Source organism: Hetaerina americana, unplaced genomic scaffold (genome assembly GCF_022747635.1).
Source record: "Hetaerina americana unplaced genomic scaffold, ioHetAmer1.1.p SCAF_5, whole genome shotgun sequence".
NCBI classification, from domain to species: Eukaryota; Metazoa; Arthropoda; class Insecta; order Odonata; family Calopterygidae; genus Hetaerina; species Hetaerina americana.
Window position 1 is genome coordinate 18,123,996 of NW_027287095.1, and position 22,535 is coordinate 18,146,530.

At 40.3% G+C, this 22,535-nt stretch overlaps 1 protein-coding gene across 2 annotated transcripts; it reads right to left on the reverse strand.

Moving 5' to 3' along the window:
• Window positions 1-532: 532 nt before the first annotated feature.
• Window positions 533-21,905, reverse strand: LOC139693827 (hydroxyproline dehydrogenase-like). 2 transcript variants are annotated; one of them, XM_071592127.1, is made up of 9 exons: window positions 21,717-21,905; window positions 13,239-13,533; window positions 8,728-8,945; window positions 6,086-6,221; window positions 5,528-5,708; window positions 4,831-4,982; window positions 4,555-4,727; window positions 3,261-3,454; window positions 533-1,214 (listed from the first exon to the last, which is right to left on the reverse strand). In XM_071592127.1, the coding sequence occupies exons 2-9, from the start codon at window positions 13,479-13,481 to the stop codon at window positions 1,027-1,029; spliced, it is 1,485 nt and encodes a 494-aa protein (XP_071448228.1). In that variant the 5' UTR covers window positions 13,482-13,533; window positions 21,717-21,905; the 3' UTR covers window positions 533-1,026. The 2 variants fall into 2 exon arrangements, with proteins under 2 accessions (XP_071448228.1, XP_071448227.1); XM_071592126.1 differs by having other exon boundaries at window positions 13,239-13,538.
• Window positions 21,906-22,535: the final 630 nt, after the last annotated feature.

Sequence of the window (22,535 nt, forward strand, 5' to 3'; positions counted from 1 at the left end):
GAAAGAAAGAGAAATGAAATACTTTGAAATAACTCCAGTGTCACTAAATTTAAACTTGAAAGCCTCTACATCACTCACTTGTTTAACTCATAATGACATAAAACGGAACATAAAAATTAAAGGCTCGGGTTACTGTTGATCGGAAATAAAATCTCAGAGCAGCACATTAATAATATTAAATTCTTGCAGATGTTATCAATATCAATTTAGAAGTATCTTTGGTCCAACCGGCAAGCCATCATTAGTCATTTGTCGTGGGAAAGAGGGGGGGGGGGGGTGGCTTGAATAGTTATCTATAATAGCTAGTGGATTTTTTTTGTTTGTTAAGCAGGTCAGTGACATGAATTTGTACGACAAAGTAGCCTAAAGAAATTTTTTATTTCTTTAACTCGCCACACCAATGGGGCCGCACAGATTCATCCGAATACTATATGCGGCGGAGTGATCGAGGGGCCGCTCGGAGTCCGTCCTTTGATGGGGGAGAGATGCCATTCCGGAAGCCATAAATATTCAATGAAATTATATACGTTCAAATGGTTGGCTATTGTTCCTTTTAAACATGAAATACATTTTATCTCAGGTTTCCAGTTAACTTTGTCTATTGGCTGACGATGCTCTGACATATAGGCAAGTATCCAGTCAATAATATATATAAGGTACAATTTGTACACTGAAAATGTTCATCAACTATGTGACGAGCCAGGCGATTTGCCGCTCGTGTCTAGATACCTTGTAAGGGTTTTAAGTTAGGAGAGAAATATGCACAGAGAGGGGGACAAATTTACTCCAAATCTCCCAAAAACATGCAAAATGGACTCATGGAGTTTGCTGTCCAAAAGAATAAGTTGGCGATTCTGTTGAGACATGAGTATTTATTTTCACATTCAATTCTTCCAAATCCTTCACGTTCTGCAGAGCGAGTTTACTCCTTGGTAGCCATGGAAGCAGTGGCGAAGGTGCCACTCTTAATTTTAATGGCACTGCAGATCGCCCAGCCGTCGTTTGAGCTCCGGAGACTCAGAGCGGTCACCCGGGAACCACCCGCCATCGACCCCGGAGCCTCCAGAGTAGTTCCTGCTGCAGCAGTTCCCTCTCCCTCCTCGCCCCGCGGAGCACAGACCTGTTCTCCGCCGCGCGGCGCGCCAGGTAGGGCAGCACCTGCCACAGGCGCCCACCCGCGGGAACCGACTTGTACACCACGTATCCGCCCCTCACTGCAAGAGCGACCAGAAGGTGAAAACAATGGTTGACACACTGCCTCAAGTGGCAGAAACTTAATGTATCAAATGGCAAAATTTTTTATCCATCGAGGTGTGACTGCTTTCCAAAAAAATTATTACTTTCTGTTGCAGGCTGTTTAGTTTAGCTAAGGGACTATTTATTTAGTTTTGTACTAATACTCTTGTACTAATACAGTTGTACTAATACTCGCCAGACACAAACCTAAATCCCAGAACCTCCCACACTCCAATGGGCAAATCTTCAACTCCTCACAGCTGTTACCTCCCATCATTGCATCGAAAATTCCTATACTTTTCCTCTCACTCTTTGTCTTTGTCCGGCATTCTCCCCTAGATTGCAGTCTTCAACATTCTATCACTATTTAAATCCCCTGCACCCTATTTGCCATTCTTTCATTGGATTTCTATCAACAACCTTATTTCCTCCCTGAACTTTCACTAGTCACTCTTCTCCTCATATTTACTCAAGATCTTTGTCATCAACTCCTTTGTAAAATCTTTTTCACCCAATGCATTCTTCTTTCTGTGCCCTAACTGCTTTGCCCACCTTTGCCAAAGACACTTCCTAAATAGGTGAACTTTTTTATTGGCTCTAATTTATGCCACTGGACTTATTTGTTTATCTTCCCAAAACTCCTGTCAAATCCATCTAGATCATTTCCCCACTTACTTTCATTCCTACCTTTAGCCCTTCTAATGGCTCTCTTCCCATTTACTCCCCTTATACATCCTAACCAAAAGTGATATTCTCCCTTGTCTTATTTTGCTGCCTCTCACTTCCTACTGTAATCTGCTACCCATACTTAAATTATCTGTGACAAAAAATTTTCGGAAGCTACTCCCGACTACTTCTACCTTTAATGGTACATGATTCACTCTGTCGATTGCCTTTTTAAATCAGTCTCAAATCGGAATCATTTATTTTCTAACCCTTATTTTTACAATGTTTAGTTTTTCCTATTTTTGATTGATGAAATTTTATCATTATGTGCATTCAAATATTTCTCCTCAAAGCTGAATTCATTTATAACCATTTCAAAATATAAAAATAGGTTATTTCATTGTACTAATCCAAGTTTAATTATTGAGCAAAGGGGCATTATATTTTGGAAACTTAGGCGTAGCTTGAGGTGACCGTAGGCATTCCATGTATTTAAAAAAGTTTCTTTCACTTTATTTCGACTAGGCATGTAATTATTTTCATGGGTTAGAGCACCTATATCATCTTGCCAGCAATCTGCCCATGTGACTAGTGAAGGAGTACATTGCAACAGTAGACAATTTCAATAATGGATATTAATGCATAGAATTATGGGAAACTTAAGAATTAGGAAAATATGTGCTTAGTAACTACTTGCACTGTAGTTCAGTGTGAATTATGAATAAAATGGAGAAGCTCTATGGATAAATTACGTAGCCTGGCGATGGTCAGCTTAACTGCTGTTTCATATATAATTCAAAAAGAGGAATAATGCATATGAAATGCAGTAGTCTTTTCTTAAATATCCAGATATTTAAATTTACTCCGGTCAGCATGTCAACTGGGCGGGCAGAGGGCGATTGGTCACCTCCTATCCCGAGGATCCCTCGTTCAGACTCTGGGCAGGTCTTTCATGGGTACTCTAGCTGTGTGACGTCATTCCCTGGCTCATATTATCCCCCTTGGAAGACCCCAGATAAATGGGACCCCCAATGCCCAAGAGCTAGTAACAACCACTTCCTTCTTCCCCCCCCCCCACCGCACAGGGTAGTTAGCCATAATCTCTGCTTATATGAGCCCATCCCTCTCACCATCTTTGGGTTGATCATTGTGCTTTTTAAGCTTGCTAAAAACTCAATTACAGTGCAGTAGCTCTCCATCACTTTAGAGGAACAACTTGAATTTCTCATCAGAGTGTAACTGTTGATTAAAAACGGGCTAAATTCAACTCAAAATGCCATTTTAAATATACTTGTTATGGAGAAAAGTAAGTTAACAAGAACAATGCAAACATGGTAGGCATGCCACTGACCCCTCACCTAGGGGCATGGAGATCTGCTCAGCCATTCCATAGATTTGCGCGAAGGCAACAGGGCCGCTGAGGGGCGAGAGGCCAAGGGCATGGAGGGCATCAATGGCATAGCAAATGGCAGCCTCGTTGTGTGTCGCAATGATCACTAGACATCGGCTGGCCGGCTTTCCAGCAGCATGCATCAGGAAGCGAGATACAACCCTGAAATGCAAACGAGCCCAAATGTTAACCCTTTGGTGTGGGAATAATTGGAGTACAGCCACATCGACATCATGTTGCACAGCACACAACCCATATATTATGAATCCCATCAGATTACTAAATCACACACTTGATTTCTTTAAATTAGGATAAAGGTATAGTTCCTTTAAAGTAATAATAATTTATAATAAGGGAAATATTAAATTATACTTTAACTTATATTAAAGGCACAAAAGACCACATTTGGTCATCAATTCTAAAACTCTCTCCAACATGGCTGTCTCCATAAATTGAATCTCTTTCCCAGGCAATCTAGTCCATGATGCATAGCTTGCCATTCCCCACACTCAATTAGTATATAACTAACAGTCAGGGGTGGGTTACATTTTTCACAATGGGGAGAGATGTTTCACTCTGTGGAAAGGAGACGGTGGGTCGAAGATATGATTCCTATTTCAAGATGAGAAGGATGGGCCAATGAAAGGGGCATTTGGGGTAAAATAGGAACACAGGACACTGATGATAGGTAAAAGGTGAAGATTTCTGAAATGTGGGTGTGTAGAAGGATGGAGATGATTAAGTGGATAAGAAGGTAAAACAAATGAGGAAGTCCTAAGCATGGTGGGGGAGGAAAGGGAATTGTTGTTAGAAATCATAAGGGAGCAAACTGCATGCAGAGTATTCTGATCGACATTTAAATTTTTAAGGTTGTGATATTTATGGGAGATTGTTGGGCAAACAAGGAAGGTACTAGGATGGAATGAAGGGAGGAAGGAAGTGTCTGGATTTGAAGGAGGACCTATTATATTTTAGTATACCATGTTTTGTCCTGTTAGGTTAGTGCAACAATCTCAGTCAAGGCAAATGATTTTTATACTCTGAAATAGTTGCATTGAAATGCATATTAGTGGATGACTCCGTTAAAAGTTACTGTTGCTCTCCCACAGTTTCTTTGGATATCTGTTGGGTTAGGATTAGAATGATAGTTATATCCACCCAAAACCCTACCTTCAACAGTAGAATACCTTTATAAAATTGTGTGATTGACTAGCAAATAATTGTTTAATCATTGCATTTTTAAACAAACTTTTTACACTCACTGATTATAATTCTGCCCTGTTTCTTCATGTGATGAACATGTTAGCGATGGACCATTTTTCAGTTCAATACTCCTCTCCTGTTCCAAGTAAGCCCCTCTTACAATTTTGGCTCCATAGCACAGTCCCAAGTGTTCAGCAATCTTGAGTTCCCTCTCTAAATTGCTTTTGGCCTCCTAAAAACACAATAAACTGAGAATGTGTTGCACAGTTCATTTACCTTGATTGCTAGTTCTACCATTATAATATTGGCACTTGAGCAGTAAGTGAGTGCTTTACCTTGAAGTAGCATTGAATTGTGTTGCACACAATAGGGAGATCTTTATTGTACACTGACATCGCTGCTAAAGCTAATAGGCTTACAGCCCCATTAACGTAGCTATATTCTGCATCCAATAATAGAGTCATGCCTCTCCTCTGGGCAGCTGCACCTGAAATGCAACATTTGGCAAATGATTTACATGCATCATATGACCTGCTCTATGGATAGGCACTTACATCTATTACCCTCATTGCCACTACATTTGGGGAAACAATATAACTTTAGAAAATCGCTTTGAGAAACACATTTTGACATTTTTGTGGCTTATTGGGCATGAGGCTGCAAATTATAGGGATATAGCCAGCCAATTTGTTTTTTGACCTAACCTCTATTACTGGGGGTTTAATCGCCATGTACTCTCATTCATAAAAGAAATTATATAATATGGATTGATAACATCATTATCTGAATAACATCATTAATTATAAATTGTTTATCTTTTAACATTCATTCACCTAAACAAACTAAAGGTAAATGGTGAATATGATATATGTTAGTAATACCATATGCCTAACCTACAAATTATGTTAATTCTTTGCATTCAAAACACAAAGGAAAACTGCTTCAAAGGATCACTTTGACAATACAAAGTGTAATAACTAATATTTAAAAAAATGTATTCAAAACAAACTAATTATAAATTATGCCTCATACCTAGATGTCCTAATCTTCTTACACCCTTGTAGATGGCTTCATTTAAATCTTGACTCAACGCTGCAATTCCACATGAAGCCACAGTAGTTTCAGATGTGGTCAACGCTGTGGCTGCCAACGTATTTACCAGCTTAATTTTCTCCAACTCACATGACTCATCATAGTGCCTGGCTAATATTTTCTTTTGATCATGGAAAGTATTTTGCAAAAAAATTGGAAATAATATTTCCATTAATTTCTATTCAAATTTTAAAAGTAGGCAATTTTCCCGAAGTATTGTTCTATGCACGCTGACAAAGAACACCAGTGCAACATCGGAAAGCAATGGAAAGATGATTGATTAAATGAAATTAAATGGAATACTTATAAATAAGTGAAATTAACCTCCAATGATATCACAGCTGGTAAAATTTCTAGGTTTATACGTACATTATATGATGGCTGATTTGCCAGTTCTTACTCTGAATATTATTGCCACTGCAATGTGGTTGATCAGTAATTAACTTTAATTTATTTAGAATTTGATGAGTTTAGTCTTGTTGTGCATTCATTTCTTACTAAAACATCAGCAGAAAGCAAGGCAGTGGCTTTGACTTGCAGGCATGGTTTCCTCTGACATCCCCCACCACCAAATTCCCATGCCCACTCAGCAAGCTGTAGCAATTCCTGTAGATTTCTGTTGTAGAGATCATCCCTAGGAAGGATAAAAAGAGTATGTTTATAAAATACGAGCATTCAAAATTTTCAATGATGTGTAATGCATACTCAAGGGATCCACATTCAGGGTATACACTGTGACAGTTCTTTATTTACCAAAATGTACCTAAATTATGGGAATATTTAGTCTTTTATAAACTAACTATATTTTCATTGTGGTCGAACTCAGCTCATAATTGTCTGAATAAATATTATACGTATGTATGAATAATGCATAGGCTGAGAAAGTTTTGAATACCTAACTATATATTTTACATTCATTCATATGGAAATAGACATAATGAAAAAGGATAGGAATACATATAAAAGATGAACACAAGAGAGGTGGGGAAGAAGGAATCGAGCAGATCACAAGAGCAAAAATATTTCCTTGACCTATAATAACTATATATTTTAATATTCTTTCCTACTTTATGTAATTAGCATCCAATTAGATACTATAATAGGTCTACTGAGAAGTTATTGACTAGCTACTAAGTACCTTGGTACACCTACTAATGGACACATTAAATAATACCTTCCTTATAGTTTAGCTTAAAATTCCATTTGATCCCTGTCTATATTGATTTATTATACAAATATTCATACTTTTTTTGAAATAAAAACAAGTATATATTTATAGAATAAAAATAATATTTAATATAGACTTGGGAAGTTGGAATAAGTTCAAATGAGATTGTGACAAGAGTAAGAGTTTTGTAGAAAATCTGCTGGCATATATGGTAGTAATGGCAGATGAACAATGATTGTTCCTTTGTTAAAAGGCAAAATGAAATAGGTGATATAGCATAATTATATCTTAAGAATTTCCTGGATAAAGAGTTAGTAAAAATGCAACTGGTTAAGTTGGAAAGTATCACTGAAAAAAACCAAAGGACCAAAATATGGTTTTCTCAGTTGTAGGAGATACACAGATCAAATGTTTTCACTTTAGCAAATACTTGAGAAATGAATGTAATCATCATTTGGTAGGATACCATTTAAGGTAGGATTTGTATGGAAGGCAACTTATGTCTAGATTTATTTGCATCTTTAATACAGGTATGCAATACAAAGCAATACTTGTATTCCTTCAATATGACACACCACACTTCATTGTACTAGTCTTCAATTCTGAATACATTTTACCACCCTTCATTCCTAACAAAATGCCTACTCTTTTCCTTAATTACTTAACGTTCTTCCCTCAATCAAATTTTTCAACATCCCATTACCAATCAAAATTCTCTTCATCCATCCTTCATGCCTTTGGACTTCTTTCAGAGACGCTCTCTCATTCCCTACCATGCCTAATGCCACTTCTTGTGTTTTCCATTCTCTCCATTTTACTTTTTCCATTCTTCTCCACACCCTTATCCCAAAAGCCTCTAATCCACCCCTATCACCTCGCTTTAGCAACTTAGTTTCTGTGCCGTACAACACCATTCTACGCATAAACATGCAGGGTAGTCCCAAAAGTAATTATAATGATATTTTTTCATCAATGCCTACGACTGGAGTGAGGTGATTTGTGGTGGGATGGGTGGTGTGAAGTCTTGGGTTCCATTTTTGGTTGTCCATAGATTACACCAATTCGAACCACAGTAATCGACTCAATGGTAGATTTTATAGGATAGGGGGAAGCAGATTTAATATTAAAGACCTATACAGAGTGTGACATTCACACATAAGAATAATAAGGGTGGCTAGCTCCTTCCCCTGAACTGTCCGTGGTTTCATCTGGAAGATCTGCCACCTGAAAAACTTAAAGAGCTTGGGTGAACCATGAGGTGCCCAGAGGCGAGACCCATAATGGAACCCAGGCCATTCGGCTGGTACACCAGCACTCTACCACTGGTCTACCACGACAATCCAACTACCTGGTTATGAAGAAGGATACTTGCTCAAGAACAACGGCATAGGAAATGTTAATCAATTGAAAATTTTAATTATTTTTGGGTTTCTGAATACTAACTTTTGCCATGCAAACCAACGTTAGTCAATACATATGAGGTTATAACAAGGAAAGAAAGAGATCAAGAATCAATAGCAAGGCAACCAGACCGTTTTGGATTGAATTCCAGTATAAGGGAAATAATTTATCCCAAGATGAAATGGTAAATTGTTTTTCAATGGATATATTCCCATTGAAATTGCAAAAAGGAAAAAGAGGATATTAACAATTACAATTTAACCATTAAATTGGTGATTTTTCACCGTAATGTTGAATGTTTGCCCTTGTCTGTTGAGAGAGTTGTTAGGCTAAAGTTTCCCTCATGTAATTCTGATATAACAAGAAACAAAATTTTCAAAAGTATCTTAAACATTTAAAGCTTGTATGCTTTTCTTGTTTAACTAAAGAGCGCGAATGCAGGCAGATAAGAGAAAAGCGTTTCATTCAGAGAGGAAATTGGTACTGATTTCCTCTCTCCCCTGGCTGAAGATGGCGGCCTGGGCCAGGGGCTACCCCCCGGCGACCCAAGTGGTTTCAAGTGAGCACTGACCTTCCACCCTCGCCCACATCACCCTCCAGCGTCGGCGCCACCATCAGCCTCAGTCCGAGGGTTTCCAAGGAGGCGGCGGCCGCCTCCAGGTCCTCTCGCTCTGTCGGCGGGGTACCGTCCCTCCGCCCACCCGCGGCCACGAACTGGGCGTACACAGTGGGCCGGAGGAGCCAGCCCAGAACCCTTTCGCCCAGAAGACGGTGGCCCAGCCGGAAGATCTTGAAAGGGAATTGGCACATCGCGTGGCATAGCGCACGCGGGTCAAAACAAGCACATTATATAAACTCCGGGAAAGTAAATTTTGCAGGAGGAGAGATTGAATTGACGTAGTTTATGGGATAAAGAATGGCGGCAGAGGTGTTTACCCAGAAAGTTTATCCAGAGTTTAACTTAAATTTTGAAATAATATATGAATATAAGGACGAGAAAAGTACATTCTTAATGCAAATTCTTAAATTAATTTTCTACTATTCAAATTAAGGCATTTATGAAAACGATACAAAAGATGTTTCCATCTCTGAAGAAATCAACCGCCTTACATTCTAACAACTTGTTTACACCAGCATACAATTCTGCGTAACTTTCAAAGCACATTGTGTTGCAAGCCACGTCTAGTGAGAGATCCGCAATCGTAAATCGGCAATTTTCACGGATTTTTTCTTTGATTTTCATCGTAAGTGCATCTGTCACGAGGCTAGGCGAACCACTGCAGTCGCAAGACTAGGACGACCACTGTGGTCCTCGTCGTGAACATTGGTGCGGCCATTTTAAGACTGTACGCATCACTGCCTCACTCCGCCTTCACTCATTATTTTCGAATCAAAATCTTCATTTACTTCATTCACTGCCTCCGTATTCACTCCATTTCACTTTGCAAATTTCTCCTTGAATTTCAATTGCCTTGTGGTTTTTTGCCAGTAAAAACCTAACTACACATTGCATTTCACAACTCGCGGGATTTTCTATTTCAGCGCACATTTTAACAGTTCAAATTAGGATAAGTAGAAGAACCATAGTCTGCATACTACTACAGAAAGATGCGTACTGAGTGTAGGGACCTTTAGACACCAAGATGCTGGCTGGCTCTAGCCCTACCCACCGCCGCGCTAGGCCGAAACGTAAATTACCTTCTGGACATTCTTCCTTCAAAGTTTTATTGTGTGCTGGTGGATTTTATGGAAACACAGGTGAATAATGTCTTCAGAAGAGCGATATATACGTCTAGGAAGGTGATTAGCGAGGTGGAGATCATGAAATTGAAATGGTTAAAGGGGTGAATACGACAGTGATTACTTGTGACATTAAATGTGTGGTGAGTATTTCGCCATTAGGGCAGGGGCCTTCGACGCTGGGGAAGGAGGTGGAAAAGGTAATGAAAGAGGACACTTGGCTTATCCACATTAAAAATTTTTATTTACGACATAAATAGGTTTCGTTACAGCGTCACATCTTCAGGTAAGCTGTGAGGAAACCAAGTTCATGAATAAAACTTATTCATTTGAAAAATAAAAGTGTTTTCTTTCACAACGAGGCATTTCCACCATTTTCCGCCAGCCACTGTGTAGAAAAGTGTCCCGTCGGCAGTGGTCGTTATCAAGTTGGCATCTTGAAGGGGTGGGAATTGACTCGTTGAAGGAGACGACCCTTCAGCAAAGGAATATGAGGGGTGCAAAAGTGGAAAAAATAAAAATCCGCGAAAGTAGAAGTGGTGTCAGTTTTGGAATGGCGCGTTGGAACAATCGGGTGACTGGGATTATTTAATTTATACGCATATCCCATGACGAATGAGGACTAGAAATGGAAATGGGTGAGGTGGAGAGAAAAAGAGATAGATATTCGCTTTGAATAAAATCCTTCTGGTGGGGTTTCACTTTTCAGGAAGAAAACGATTTCTTTATGGTTGGGTTTTTATCAATGGGCATAGTGCTGTCGAAGAGTTTTCTTGTCGCTTCATTTATATAATCAATGATGATTAAAAGAAGAACTGGTCAATCTGTATGGTGTAAATCCTGGCATGTAAGGCGACAAGAAGTAAGAAGGAGGAAGACGTAGAAGGAGTGACGGGAGTCCTCACTTCCGTCCCGTAGGAGGGTATGGCATAAGTGAAAAGAATGACCTCCGGAAGACAACAAGAGTTCTGCTGGAGAAATGGGTTAATTAATACTAACAACTGGTATTAGTACCGTAAAAATGCAGGTATATGGCAAATCCCGGGAAATTTTGGATAATATTACCATAGGTAATCTATTGGTTAAGGTAAGTTTTGATGGAAACAACTAACAAATAATTCTCTTACATCTCCCATCAAAACACAACCTAATATCCTACCTGTACTCTACCACAAAGCCCCTCTTCATCTCTGCATACTTACTTCCTCCCTTCAACCCGTCCAACATCCCTATCCTATTCCAAAGAAACTGCGGGAGATGCCGCAACAGTAAAAGTTTTTTTTAAAGTCACCGACCCTTTTTTTTAGCCTTTTCTTAACATCCTTACTCAACGTACGTGTCATCAATTCTCTCCTCCTCTGGAAATCTTCTTTGCGTGATGCAATTCTTGTCCCTATGCTCCAAACACTTTGATCATTTCGATCCAAAAAATTTACGAGATAGATAAACTGTTCCATCTGTTCCAGTTTTCGCCCTCCTATGTTAACGTTTAACCTAGGCTTTCTCTTTCTGAAAAATTGCATAATATTTTTTATTTATATTAATACTCATCCCATATATATATATATATATATATATATATATATATATATATATATATATATATATATATATATATATATATATATACCCATCCGGACCATCCGTTCCCCACTCGCACCTGAGCAGTCTGAGAAATGTACAGGTTGCGAATTAGCCTCCTATCTCTCCAATCTATTCCTATTTTCTCAAATATAGCTATTAGGATTTCCCAATTCCTTTTCTCAAACACCTATTCGAAATCTACGAAACAGACAAATACGTCCTGATTGTATTCTATATTTTTCTTGAGTAATAATCTCAATTCTGGAATGGCAATACGCGTGCCTTTCCCCCTTCTGGACCTAAGCTGATCATTCCCTAAGTAAACATTTGCTCTGCTCTCCAACCTTTTGTTGATGATCCTGAGAGCCGCTTCAGCTACCTGCGAAATCAAACTTTTGTTCTGTAGCCCAAACATGATGTGGCCTTTACCTTTTTTGGAAATGGAACTATCAATGATCTCACAAAGTAATCGGGCCGATTTCTTTCTCATAGATTCTACAAATTAGTCCATATAGACTCTTCCTCCCACATTATCCTAAACCTTTCAGTAGTTCCGCAGGAATATTGTCTACTCCAACGACCGTATTTGATTTCATCTCCCGTAATGCCTTTTCTATCAGAGCGTCGAGTGTGCCTGGACCTAATCTATCTTTGTCTACGTCATATTCTCTTTCTATATCTTAGCTTATTGGCCTAAGCTCTTTACCTTATAGTTCTTCTATACATTTTTTCCATCTCTCTTGGATCTTATCTCTTACAACTATTATTTTACCCCACTTATCTCTGACTGTTAACAAAGGTCTTCCAATAAACCATCACCGTTAAATGTTTTCCTGCAAGAATACACTCGATTTTGTCCTCTAACTGATTGTATATCCTATCGACTACTTCTTTCTTATGTTTGCTTGGTGGCATGTACACCTGCACAAAAACCAAGTTTGTCGGTTTTGCTTTCATCTCTATTTGTAATATTCTATCTGTTCCTTGCCCTATGTTGACTAAGCTTCTTCCGACCTCTTTATTCAATATTATGGAAATCCCTCGTTGGCTCTCGTCCCCTACGCTGCATATTACTCTATAACCTCTATAAATATCATTCCTATAACTCCTGCTATCCTTCCATCTTACCTCGAATATTACGAAAATATCTATATTTCCTCTTCCCATTTCTCGCTTTGTGTTCTCTAATTAGCTTTCCTCAACATTGTCCTAGCATTCCAAGTTCTAATTTTAAGAAATCGGTCTTCTTCTCCTGCGTCTTCTGTGCTAGTAATGTCGGTTTTGCTTTGCAACGTCTCCTATTTACGTGCATTCGCTCGTCGAAACGACCAGGTTTCCGAGCCATAGAAAACGAAGCTTAATTTTACTTTTTTACTAATGTTGTCTGCAAAATCTTATTCAACGCACATGTCATTGACTCCCCCCCCCTTTATCAACGCTTATTAACCTGGTGCACTTCTCCTCCTACCTACAGTTTTAATTATCATATATTCTATGGTTTCAGGCTTCACTTCGTGGAAGTATTTAATATCCATACTAAAAAGAAAGACTCGTACTTTTCCACAGATTTTTTATCATAGTTCCAACCACTTCCGGGATAGGTACAATGAACTACTCCGCCTGCACTCTAATTTTTATTATAGTGTTAGCCTTCATCTGTATCTCCAGAGTCCTTATTTGGTTTCATTTCCAGTTTCAATACCCTTCTTTTGCGAAATATAAAATCCTCCGCGTGCCGGGCGCCGGGGGCGTCGTTACCTTGAGGGCGTTGGCAGCGACGGCGTCGGCGCCGCACACCCGGAGGACGAGTAGCCCTCGGAGTAGCTCCCACGTGCTCTTGTGGCGGAACACCGCGCGGTGGTCGTCGAACTCGAGCCGCGAGGAAGGTCGGACTCCTTCCGCCGATGACGACGTGGCCTGTGGGGCGCCCCTCGCGGGCGGGCGCCGGAGGCGAGCCCACACCGCCCCCAAGAGGGTGGGCACGCGGGGATCGGGGCGCATGGCGCAGGGTAGAGGCCTCGAGAGCAACCCCCTCTCTCGGATCTTCAATTTACTGCGCTGGAATCGATGATAACATTTCAGTGTTCAACATTATACTTCTGAAATCATTTAGAAATACGTACACTGCAGAGTTTTAGAACCCAGTTAAAATGTATTAATGCCGTGAATAGTTTACATAATTATCATCGTCCAGGAGCTAACGGATCTGCAAACAGTTTAATGTGACACCATCCCTTACTGGCCGCTCCACTGGGGTCAGACACCTTTGCAGCCGCCTCGCTGAGGAACAGACAATGCGTGGACCAACATTCGTCTGGCTCCTAACCTTCGACCTATGGGTGACCATACCAGCAGCAATTATCATTACTCCCGCCAGCACAGCTTTAGGGGTCATTGGAAGGCACAAGCCTGTCCACCATGTCAAAGTTGTAGCCTATAAGCGGGGACTGGTTTTAGTGTTCATTTAAATTGAGATAGTCAAGTGATTTCCGATTAAGTGGTTGAGAGAGAATGTCGCCTGTTGACCAAGTATAATTTTAAAAATGGCCAATCGTCTAAGACCGAAGATGGATAGAAAAACTTTGCATTGGATCTCCACCTTCGATTTAATGGTTATTGGGTAGTTTTCGGGGTGGCTGCAAAAGCATAGTGACTGAACATTATGAACGTCCAGCTGAGGACACTACTCCAGGAACCACTGATAAAAACCATGGATGATAAAATGGTGAACGCTTGTGAGATTTGTATTGCTTAGGCATCTCGAGAGAACAAGTACATAATATAGTATATTCCATTAGCATATGAACTAGAGAAAGCTATCCGCAAAATGGGTGCCGCCATTGATCACAGTTGACCAGATATGAAATCAGTGGCAAGTTTAGAAGCCGATTTGCAGCTGTTTCAACAGAATGACACACAAAAAGAGACGTTTCAGGCGTGATATGGTGGAATATCATGATTAATTAGTGCTTCTTTGGGTATTGAGACCATGCGTCCAGTCACCGACCACGGGGATAAACCCCGACCTCACCCTCTTTCTCCACAGGCCTAGGAGTATGGAACCGCACAGTGGGATACACCCCTTTGGATTTTGGCAGCGGGAAATCCCTCTTCAACCAGCTACAACGTTCTCTCCGGACTTGGAAGGACTGTGCACCTAGTTACTTTGTCTTCCCCAGCCCCTTCCCCTCCCCCATATCACATAGTCACCCATGCTGCCTTTCACCTTTCCTCCCTCTCCCTCTCTCTCCCACGACCCTCCCCTCACTTGCTATTTTGTTTCCATATATATGTACTGAGTGATGACTGCTACCTTATAATGATGTAGTTACATTGAAACCGGTCGCAATAAATCTTATTTCGTGGAAAATTGCGACTTTTTAATTAAGTAAGAATGGCACATAACTTAATTTATCGCTTGATCACTCTGGAAAAAATATGGATACGCCACTCCACGGCTAAAACAAAGAAACACCAAGCCTTGGGTTGCCAGCGGGAATCTGTATCTAAGAAGGCAAAGAATGTTTCTTCAACTGGGAAGGTTATGACGATATGTATTGGATTCAGAAGGAATACACAACCAGATATTCTCAGAGGAGAATTTGGAGAATGGCCAAACTGTGACAGTTGGGTATTACATCGTCATTAGACCATAAGAAAATCAAGCTGCAAGGAAAATATCCAAGATTGGCGGACAAAAAATGCTTGTCCATCATTGCAACGCACTGCTTACTTCTCTGTGCAGTTGTGGCTACGAAATTTATGACCACTCATTGTGTCTACGAGTAATTTGCTACATCCCCGAAGTATATGAAGGCGGTTCAATAAGTACCCGTGTTTGTCAACAAAAGGCGTTCCTGAGGGAAGTTTATGTTATCATCGTTTGCTGCCATCTATCAAACGACGCTGAAACAAATTTCAGACTGATTAAAAGGTTAGTTTAGATTTGGCAACCATTCGAGTAAGACGTGTTTCGTGATTTTCGCTAAGATGGAAAAAGAGCAGTATCGTTCGGCAATTCGCTTTTTGTTTTTGGAAGAAATGCGAGGAGATAAAAGTGAAGTTGGATGCTGTTTATGGGGACACTTCGCTATCTATGATCACAGTTAGTTCAACGAATTTAAACGTGGGCGAACATCTGTTTTTGATGAGGAGCGACCAGGACGCCCGGCAGACGTGGTTACCGAGGAAATCATTCAAAAAGTCCACGCCGTGATTCTCGCTGATCGACGAACGAAAGTGCTCGAAGTAGCAGATACCGTGGTTGTGTCGACCGGAACGGCAATTAATATTTTACATGGTAAGTTGGCGATGAAAAAATTGTCGGCCCGATGGGTGCCGCGATTGGTCACGGTGGACAACAAGCTGATCCGGAGTTGTCGCCGCCAAACTGCATGAACTACGTTATGAATTGCTGCCGCGCCCCCCGTATTCACCCGATCTGGCTCCCTGCGACTTTTTCTTATTCCCTAACATGAAGAAATGACTCGCGGGAAAAAAATTTAGCTCAAACGAGGAAGTTATCGCCGAGACAGAGGCGTATTTTGGAGAGTTCCACAAATCCTATTTTTTGGAGGGGTTAAAGAATGGCTGGAACGTTAGGAGAAGTGTATCTTTCTAAAAGGGAACTATGTTGAAAAATAAAAAAAAATATTTTTGAAAAAAATGGTTTCTTCATTTCTAACACGGGTACTTATTGAACCGCCCTCCTATAACCCATCATTCAATTAGTCCCGGCACTCATTGAGTGGGATATTAACCCGACTTTATATTAATTCATATTTACATCCACTACCTTGAAAAGTAGATGTCCCGAGACTTATAGAACGATTGGTTATGACATGTGTCAACGGCAGAGACCATGCAACGAATTGGTTTATGCACCCATGTCTACCCTTCATGCTGTTCACTTTTAGGATAGGCAAGGCCTAGGTTTCACTGCAAAAGAAAACTTTTACCTTTAACCATATTATTATGTGCTTGGCGATTTTGTTTCTTTCACAGTTCGTAAGCCTCTTTCAATTATTAATACTTCTGTTTCTAATTTGCCCTTCTGTTTCTCAGGTTACTTCTATCATTCTTTGTCCTGAAGGTCTCTTTGACCACACTCGCACATAACTTCTCAATCTACTCAATCCTTTGGGAGGCCCCGTTGGCGGTGGGTTAACACCCTCGACTGCCAATCCAGAGGTCGCGGGTTCGACTCCCACCTAGGTTGTTTTTCTCTATCCAAGTCTTGGGTGTTTGTGATTGTGTTTATTGTAATGTATATAGGTTAGGTGAAAGAAAGGACTATATAGTCTCAATCTCGCCCTAATAAAGTCGATAAATAAAAATAAATAAAAAAATACTCTCTAAAACTGTGTACTATCGTACTGTGTACTCCCTTTTATTAGCTGGTGATTTGAGTCTAAACCGTTATCTCAATATGATCGAACCAGTGAAGTACACTTCTTACAGCAGCAGTAGTAGTAGTATTTATTAGAGGAAGAGAGGGGGAGGATTAGGTTGGTGCAATAACCAGTGGAATATGCTCCCACTTTGGAGGGGGAGGGTTCGTATCCCAGTGGTCGCAGAGTTTTCTCTACTTGATTGCTGTGTGAAGAGCACTTCAAGTTTTGTTCATCTTCCACCCATGGGACAATAAACTGTGGACCTTTTATGAGCTTCTGTCAGAGGGATTAGACTAATGAAAACTCTAAATTCTACCCGTTCTTCCTCCCTTTCTTGACCCCCCTACCATTACCGAATTATCTCCACCTGTCCTTGACGGTGTAAACTATCACATATTATTCGCCATCCCTACTACCGGAAACTAATACTGCTACTATTTTATTGCAACTAGCGACTATGGCTGCCTTGTGTTTTGGCCACGAGTTACGATTCCTAATCGTTCTCCATTTCGCTCCGTATTCTCCGGATTTGGCTCTCTTGTCTACTTTACTTGGCTAATTGGCTACAATTCGAAGAAAGGGCAGCAAGCAGGGAGATTTTATCTATACAGGCTAAGTGATTGTGGAAACTAGTACCTGTTTTTCAGAGTTATAGCGGTGCATTATGTCGTACGGGTCGACAAAACTTGAGCAGCATGTAACTAAATTTATAGGCTTAAAGTAGATCATGTTGGAAAAGGGAAATATTTTATGGAAAAAAATAATTTTTTTTTTCGCGGACTATTCAAACAACATGATAACAATTCAATATAATTACATAAGTGATTTGTTCCGGGAAAGAATTACGTCAGGTGAAGAAGATTTATCAAGGAGGAGGAAATTGATGACGGACATCTACAGACTACTCCGCAAGCCGCCGCAAGGGCGGCGGCGGGGGGTGTTAAGTCACTAGCCTAGTATGCACAATCATAATCATGAAGGGGAATGTTAAGAAGAGGCTCGTTGAAACTTAGATATGGAGCGTAGTAATGTACGGCGCGGAAACATAGTCACTGAAGCAGGATTACAGGCGTAGATTGGAGGATTTTGAAATGTGTGCATGGAGAAGAAAAACAAATAAGGAGGTGCTGGATATGGTGAAGGAGGAGAGGGGATTGTTGAGAGAAATCAAAAGGAGGTAGGAAAGATGGATGCAGAGCATTCTGATTGGCAATGGGATGTTGAAGACTGGGAAATAGGGGATCATGTTGGGCAAACGAGGAAGGGTCAGGAATAAGACATGCATGTTGGACGGAATGAAGGGAGGAAGAAAGTATTTGGAATTGAAGAGGAACTTATTGTAAAGTTGGATGTCAGTATCTCACCTTATAAAGTAGGTTTTGCATGGACACAAGGTTATAAACGGAACAGCGACAATCCCCTGTCTCTCTTACAAAGCACAGCCTAACATCCTACGGTACAATAGGCCCCTCTTCAGCTGCGTATACTCCCCTTGTATTTTAATTCGATAGGTATTTATGTGACATAATCAAGGTTTAACTTCCGTTGAACATATCATGAAAGTATTGCGCTTCCATGTGTAATGCGAAAATATTTCCAATAGCATTTTAAATGTTCAATCTAACATTGAATGTGACATGACTGTGATTGAGCTGTAGGATATAACTCTAACTTAACCCTGTTCACGGCGTTAGTTCCAATCAATTATTGCCATGACTTAGAAGGTTCAATAATGAGAAAAGCTCAATTAGCTGTTCCAGGCAGGGGTTTTAAGGGGTAAAAATAAAGTGTCAGATTCGCAGGTTATATGGAATTAGTGGCAGAGAGCTAGGAGGACTTAACTAGAGAAGTCAATTTCCTCTAAAGTAATTGTGAAATGTTCTAAATGAAAAAAAATAATTCAGAAACCTATGTAACGTAATTCGATAGTAATGAAGGAATTAAATAAAATATTGGGAGTTCAGGAGTTCAGCAGGTTGAAAAGTTTGAACTATCATTAACATCAGATTTATAAGTTATATTTCAGAATAGGGATGGTGAAAAAGACCGTTTTGAAAATGAAAAACATATCAATTTAACCAATTTCAACTTGGATTTAAGGGGAGAATAGGGAATGGCTGGTCAAGTCACTTGACCAGCCATTCCCTACTTGGCTACTGTTATCTTCCCCGTTGTCAAAATTTCGCACTGCAGTTCATGGTCACCTGGTTGACCAAAATATTGGCATAGAGTATTCTTCTTTATGGCATAGAGTATTCTTAAATATTCAATATTGACTATAGGATTGACATCTTATATATTCACTGCCAATAGTTCACACCATCTTCTATTGAGTTATGGTTGCGGAGACGGATGTTGAAGAATAGTTGAAGAGGTAAGGTGACAAATAAGGAAGTTCTGTAAAAGATCAAAGGACAGAAGGCACAATCCGGTGTTCAACATAGAAGAGAAAGGCATCGAAATGTTAACACATGGGTTATCTAGGATTGTTATTGAGCGCTGTTTAGGGCTTGTTGGTAGTATAGGGAGAAGAAAAACACCAAGATAACACTGGATGCTGACCTGAGGTCATTGCACTGGCGTTTATTCATGCTTTAGACCCAAAAGAAACTTAATGTGGTCGACCGATAATTTTACCATCCGAAATAATTACCCTTTCAGTTAAAACACCAAGATCAACATGCTCACAAACGATTATAATGCAGTGGTGTACTGATAAAGCACAGCAATCAGAAAAGAAATGAGAAACGGCACGATAAAAGTGAAGAGCACGTATATATTAAAAGTAAAGTTAATTCTGATGTAAAAATGCGCCGATATGCGTTTTATGTCCTACTGTATCTTTTAAATACTAAGGTGCATCCATTCTACCATGTAGCCGTGAATCAACGACAAAGCAGACTTTGTTATTGAAACGAAACATAGTCGAGTGAGGCATTCGTTCGCATCGCCAAGTCGATCTCTCTCCTAAGTCTTTGAAAACGGATATATTTAATAGTATTGGTAAATTACCACTGTAGATACTTCAACGTAACGAAGGTAATATTTTACCTTTGGTTTTTAAAACTCAAAATACCTTTAGAAAACAAAATGTTGTCATTACTCAAAACTTACAATTTTTCTATCATAAGAACAATACATAAAACTTCATTCACTGCGTTACGTTATGATTTTTGGCGACTTTTCTCTTCATTTTTCTCCGTTTAATGACAGCTAACTTGAATCAAAATCTCAGTATATGATTATGGAGAACGTGGGAAAAGTCTGGCGTAGCTGGATACTTTTCTACTGAGACAAATCCTTACATCTCATTTGCCCTCACCCACTGCCCTATTTTGTGGAAACAGACCAAATATTTAATTTTTATGAACTATGGTCTGGAGACGACAAACAGTCTTATATACCATATTCGCTTAATGTGGTCGTTGTCAGGACGAGTATCCAGCACCTCAGTTCCTATGTCGTACTTCTGCACAGTTCTTATGGCTGATACGCTCGAGGGTGAAATTACAACTGTTGAATAAACAGTTGGCGACGAAGGATGAACCTTAAAAGTTGCATCTATCCTTAATGTAAGATTATGCTGGATTGAAGTTCTACTGTCAATGATTGCAAGTAGAAAGGTGCGGTTTTTGTATGCGAAAGAAAATTCAAGATGACGCTATAAATTTGATAGGAATAAACCTTTTTCCATGATTTTAACCATGATCATGATTATCAAATCAAGCGTGACCCAAAAAAGCATAACTCATTCCATGATCGTGGACGGATTAAAGAAATCACAACTGTCCCAAACGATATATATCCAATTTTTGCCAAGTGAAAGAAAGAATTTGAAAACTTTACCTTAAGTACGCCCGTTGCTTAAATAAGAAGGAGATAGGGGCGCTGATTCACTCCTGTGATAAAAAAATTTTGCTTTTGGCTTTAGCAGACTAATCCAATTACTTACTCCGCAACCTCCTACGCCTGAAGATCCCCTGTAGTTAATCCAACCACGGAATTCTATATTTTTTCAATAACAGCTTTTGTTCCAAAGATCCAAAGTTTTGGGCTCATGTCAAGTCAAGCACAACATTGTGTCATATATATTTATTATGCACGTGTCCGTTCGATCAAAAGAATTTCACATAGCCTTACATAGTTTACATAACCTTAGTACAAATACGCAATTATCGCATCTTAGCTCAAATATCGCTTTTAAGTAAAAATAAAAGTCTCTAATCGTATGTTATCGAGGCAGAAAAACTCGTTGGGAAAGGCTTATTGCGTTACTGCTCCGGGAGATTTGAAAATTATCCCGGGATCTGGCTTGTATTTTACAGTTTTTGATACCAAAAAGTTAAGTATGGCAAAACACCACCAAACACTAAAATTTTCCCGAAAGTCATTCGCACTCTCAAGGATTAACCCAGTAACGCTAAAAATATCGACGGATTTCGCACAAAGACGACACAGGAACTTGCCGAGCTCGAGAAAGGCAGCCGGGGTCGCGTGAACGACACACTCCCTGCCTGCACCGGATATCCCGGTCACCAGTACGTCACTTTCGCTGCAATAGCACTCTAATTTTCTTAACTTATTCATACATAGATTGAGTACAAAGGCATGCTTATCCACGAGGACCGCGGAAAACGTTTGTGCGTCTCGCATATTAATGGATATTTCACTTCGGTGGAGAAATAACTGCATTGACTCTGATGAGACTCCTACCATTAGATGCGTCGATTTATTTATGCATTCACACAAATGGATTCATGAGTATGGCACCGTAACGAAATATCATTGTTAATAATTATTTCAGAGAAGCATTAGTTAAGCGTTACGCCCAAATATATCACACCTGTGGAGGAATTTCGAAGAGTATCCGTAATCGCCATGCGCGAGTTCTCGTAACAATCCGCAAAATGAACCGCCAAGTTGTAAGATGAGGTTAGAGAGGTAAACAAGGGTATGGCAAAGGTTAGGTGCCCACAGTCACTAGAGGAGAGGCGTTGGTCGAGTCTCAACTGACACACGGCGGCGCCGGGAGCCTCTCCGCCCCTGGACCGAAAAGCGGGAGCGACGTATCTGCTCCTTGCGACATCCGCGAGAGGCGGGGGGAGCTCAAACCACCCCTCTGCCCGCCCAACTCCTCACCCTCATCCATATCGTGGGTGAGGACGGAAATAGAAGCAACCAGAGGGCGCCTCCTCTCCGAAGGGCGGGGGGGTGGGGTGTGTGGCGGGGCAAGGAGGGAGGCGGGGAGTGGCGGAGGGGAGAGGGACGCAGGTCTTCCATCACCGCGGAGGGGTATTATTCGCCATACATCACGTTATACTTTCACCCTTGGGAAGCAATAACTAAATAAATAATGCAAAATGATGGGACATCCTGACTGACTTAGAGATTAAAAGGTTTGTATTACAATTATCGAGAAAAATTTTTTCCTGACGTGAATGTACGTTGCAGCGCGCTAGCACCGCAGAGGCGATGTAGTTGCGGGTCTGACCTTCAACACGAGCCAAGTGCCAATCACCTGCGAGCGTTCGTTCAGGCTAAATCGTGTTTTTAGGAGACGCCTGTCGAATGACTCAGTGCAAGTCCAAATTGGAGTGAAGGATTTAACAGCTGAACACCAAAACATTTTGAGTTGGACTGGGGATATTGGGTATGGAACCGT

Bases quoted from the DNA above. Each gene is read 5' to 3' on its own strand.
- LOC139693827 (XM_071592127.1), bottom strand. From the start codon at position 13,481: ATGCGCCCCGATCCCCGCGTGCCCACCCTCTTGGGGGCGGTGTGGGCT. The intron at 5,709-6,085 runs GTAAGAAATGAA...CATGATCAAAAG, and splicing joins TGCTTTCTGCTGATGTTTTA to AAAATATTAGCCAGGCACTA. The intron at 4,728-4,830 runs GTAAAGCACTCA...TTGTGTTTTTAG, and splicing joins CAATTCAATGCTACTTCAAG to GAGGCCAAAAGCAATTTAGA.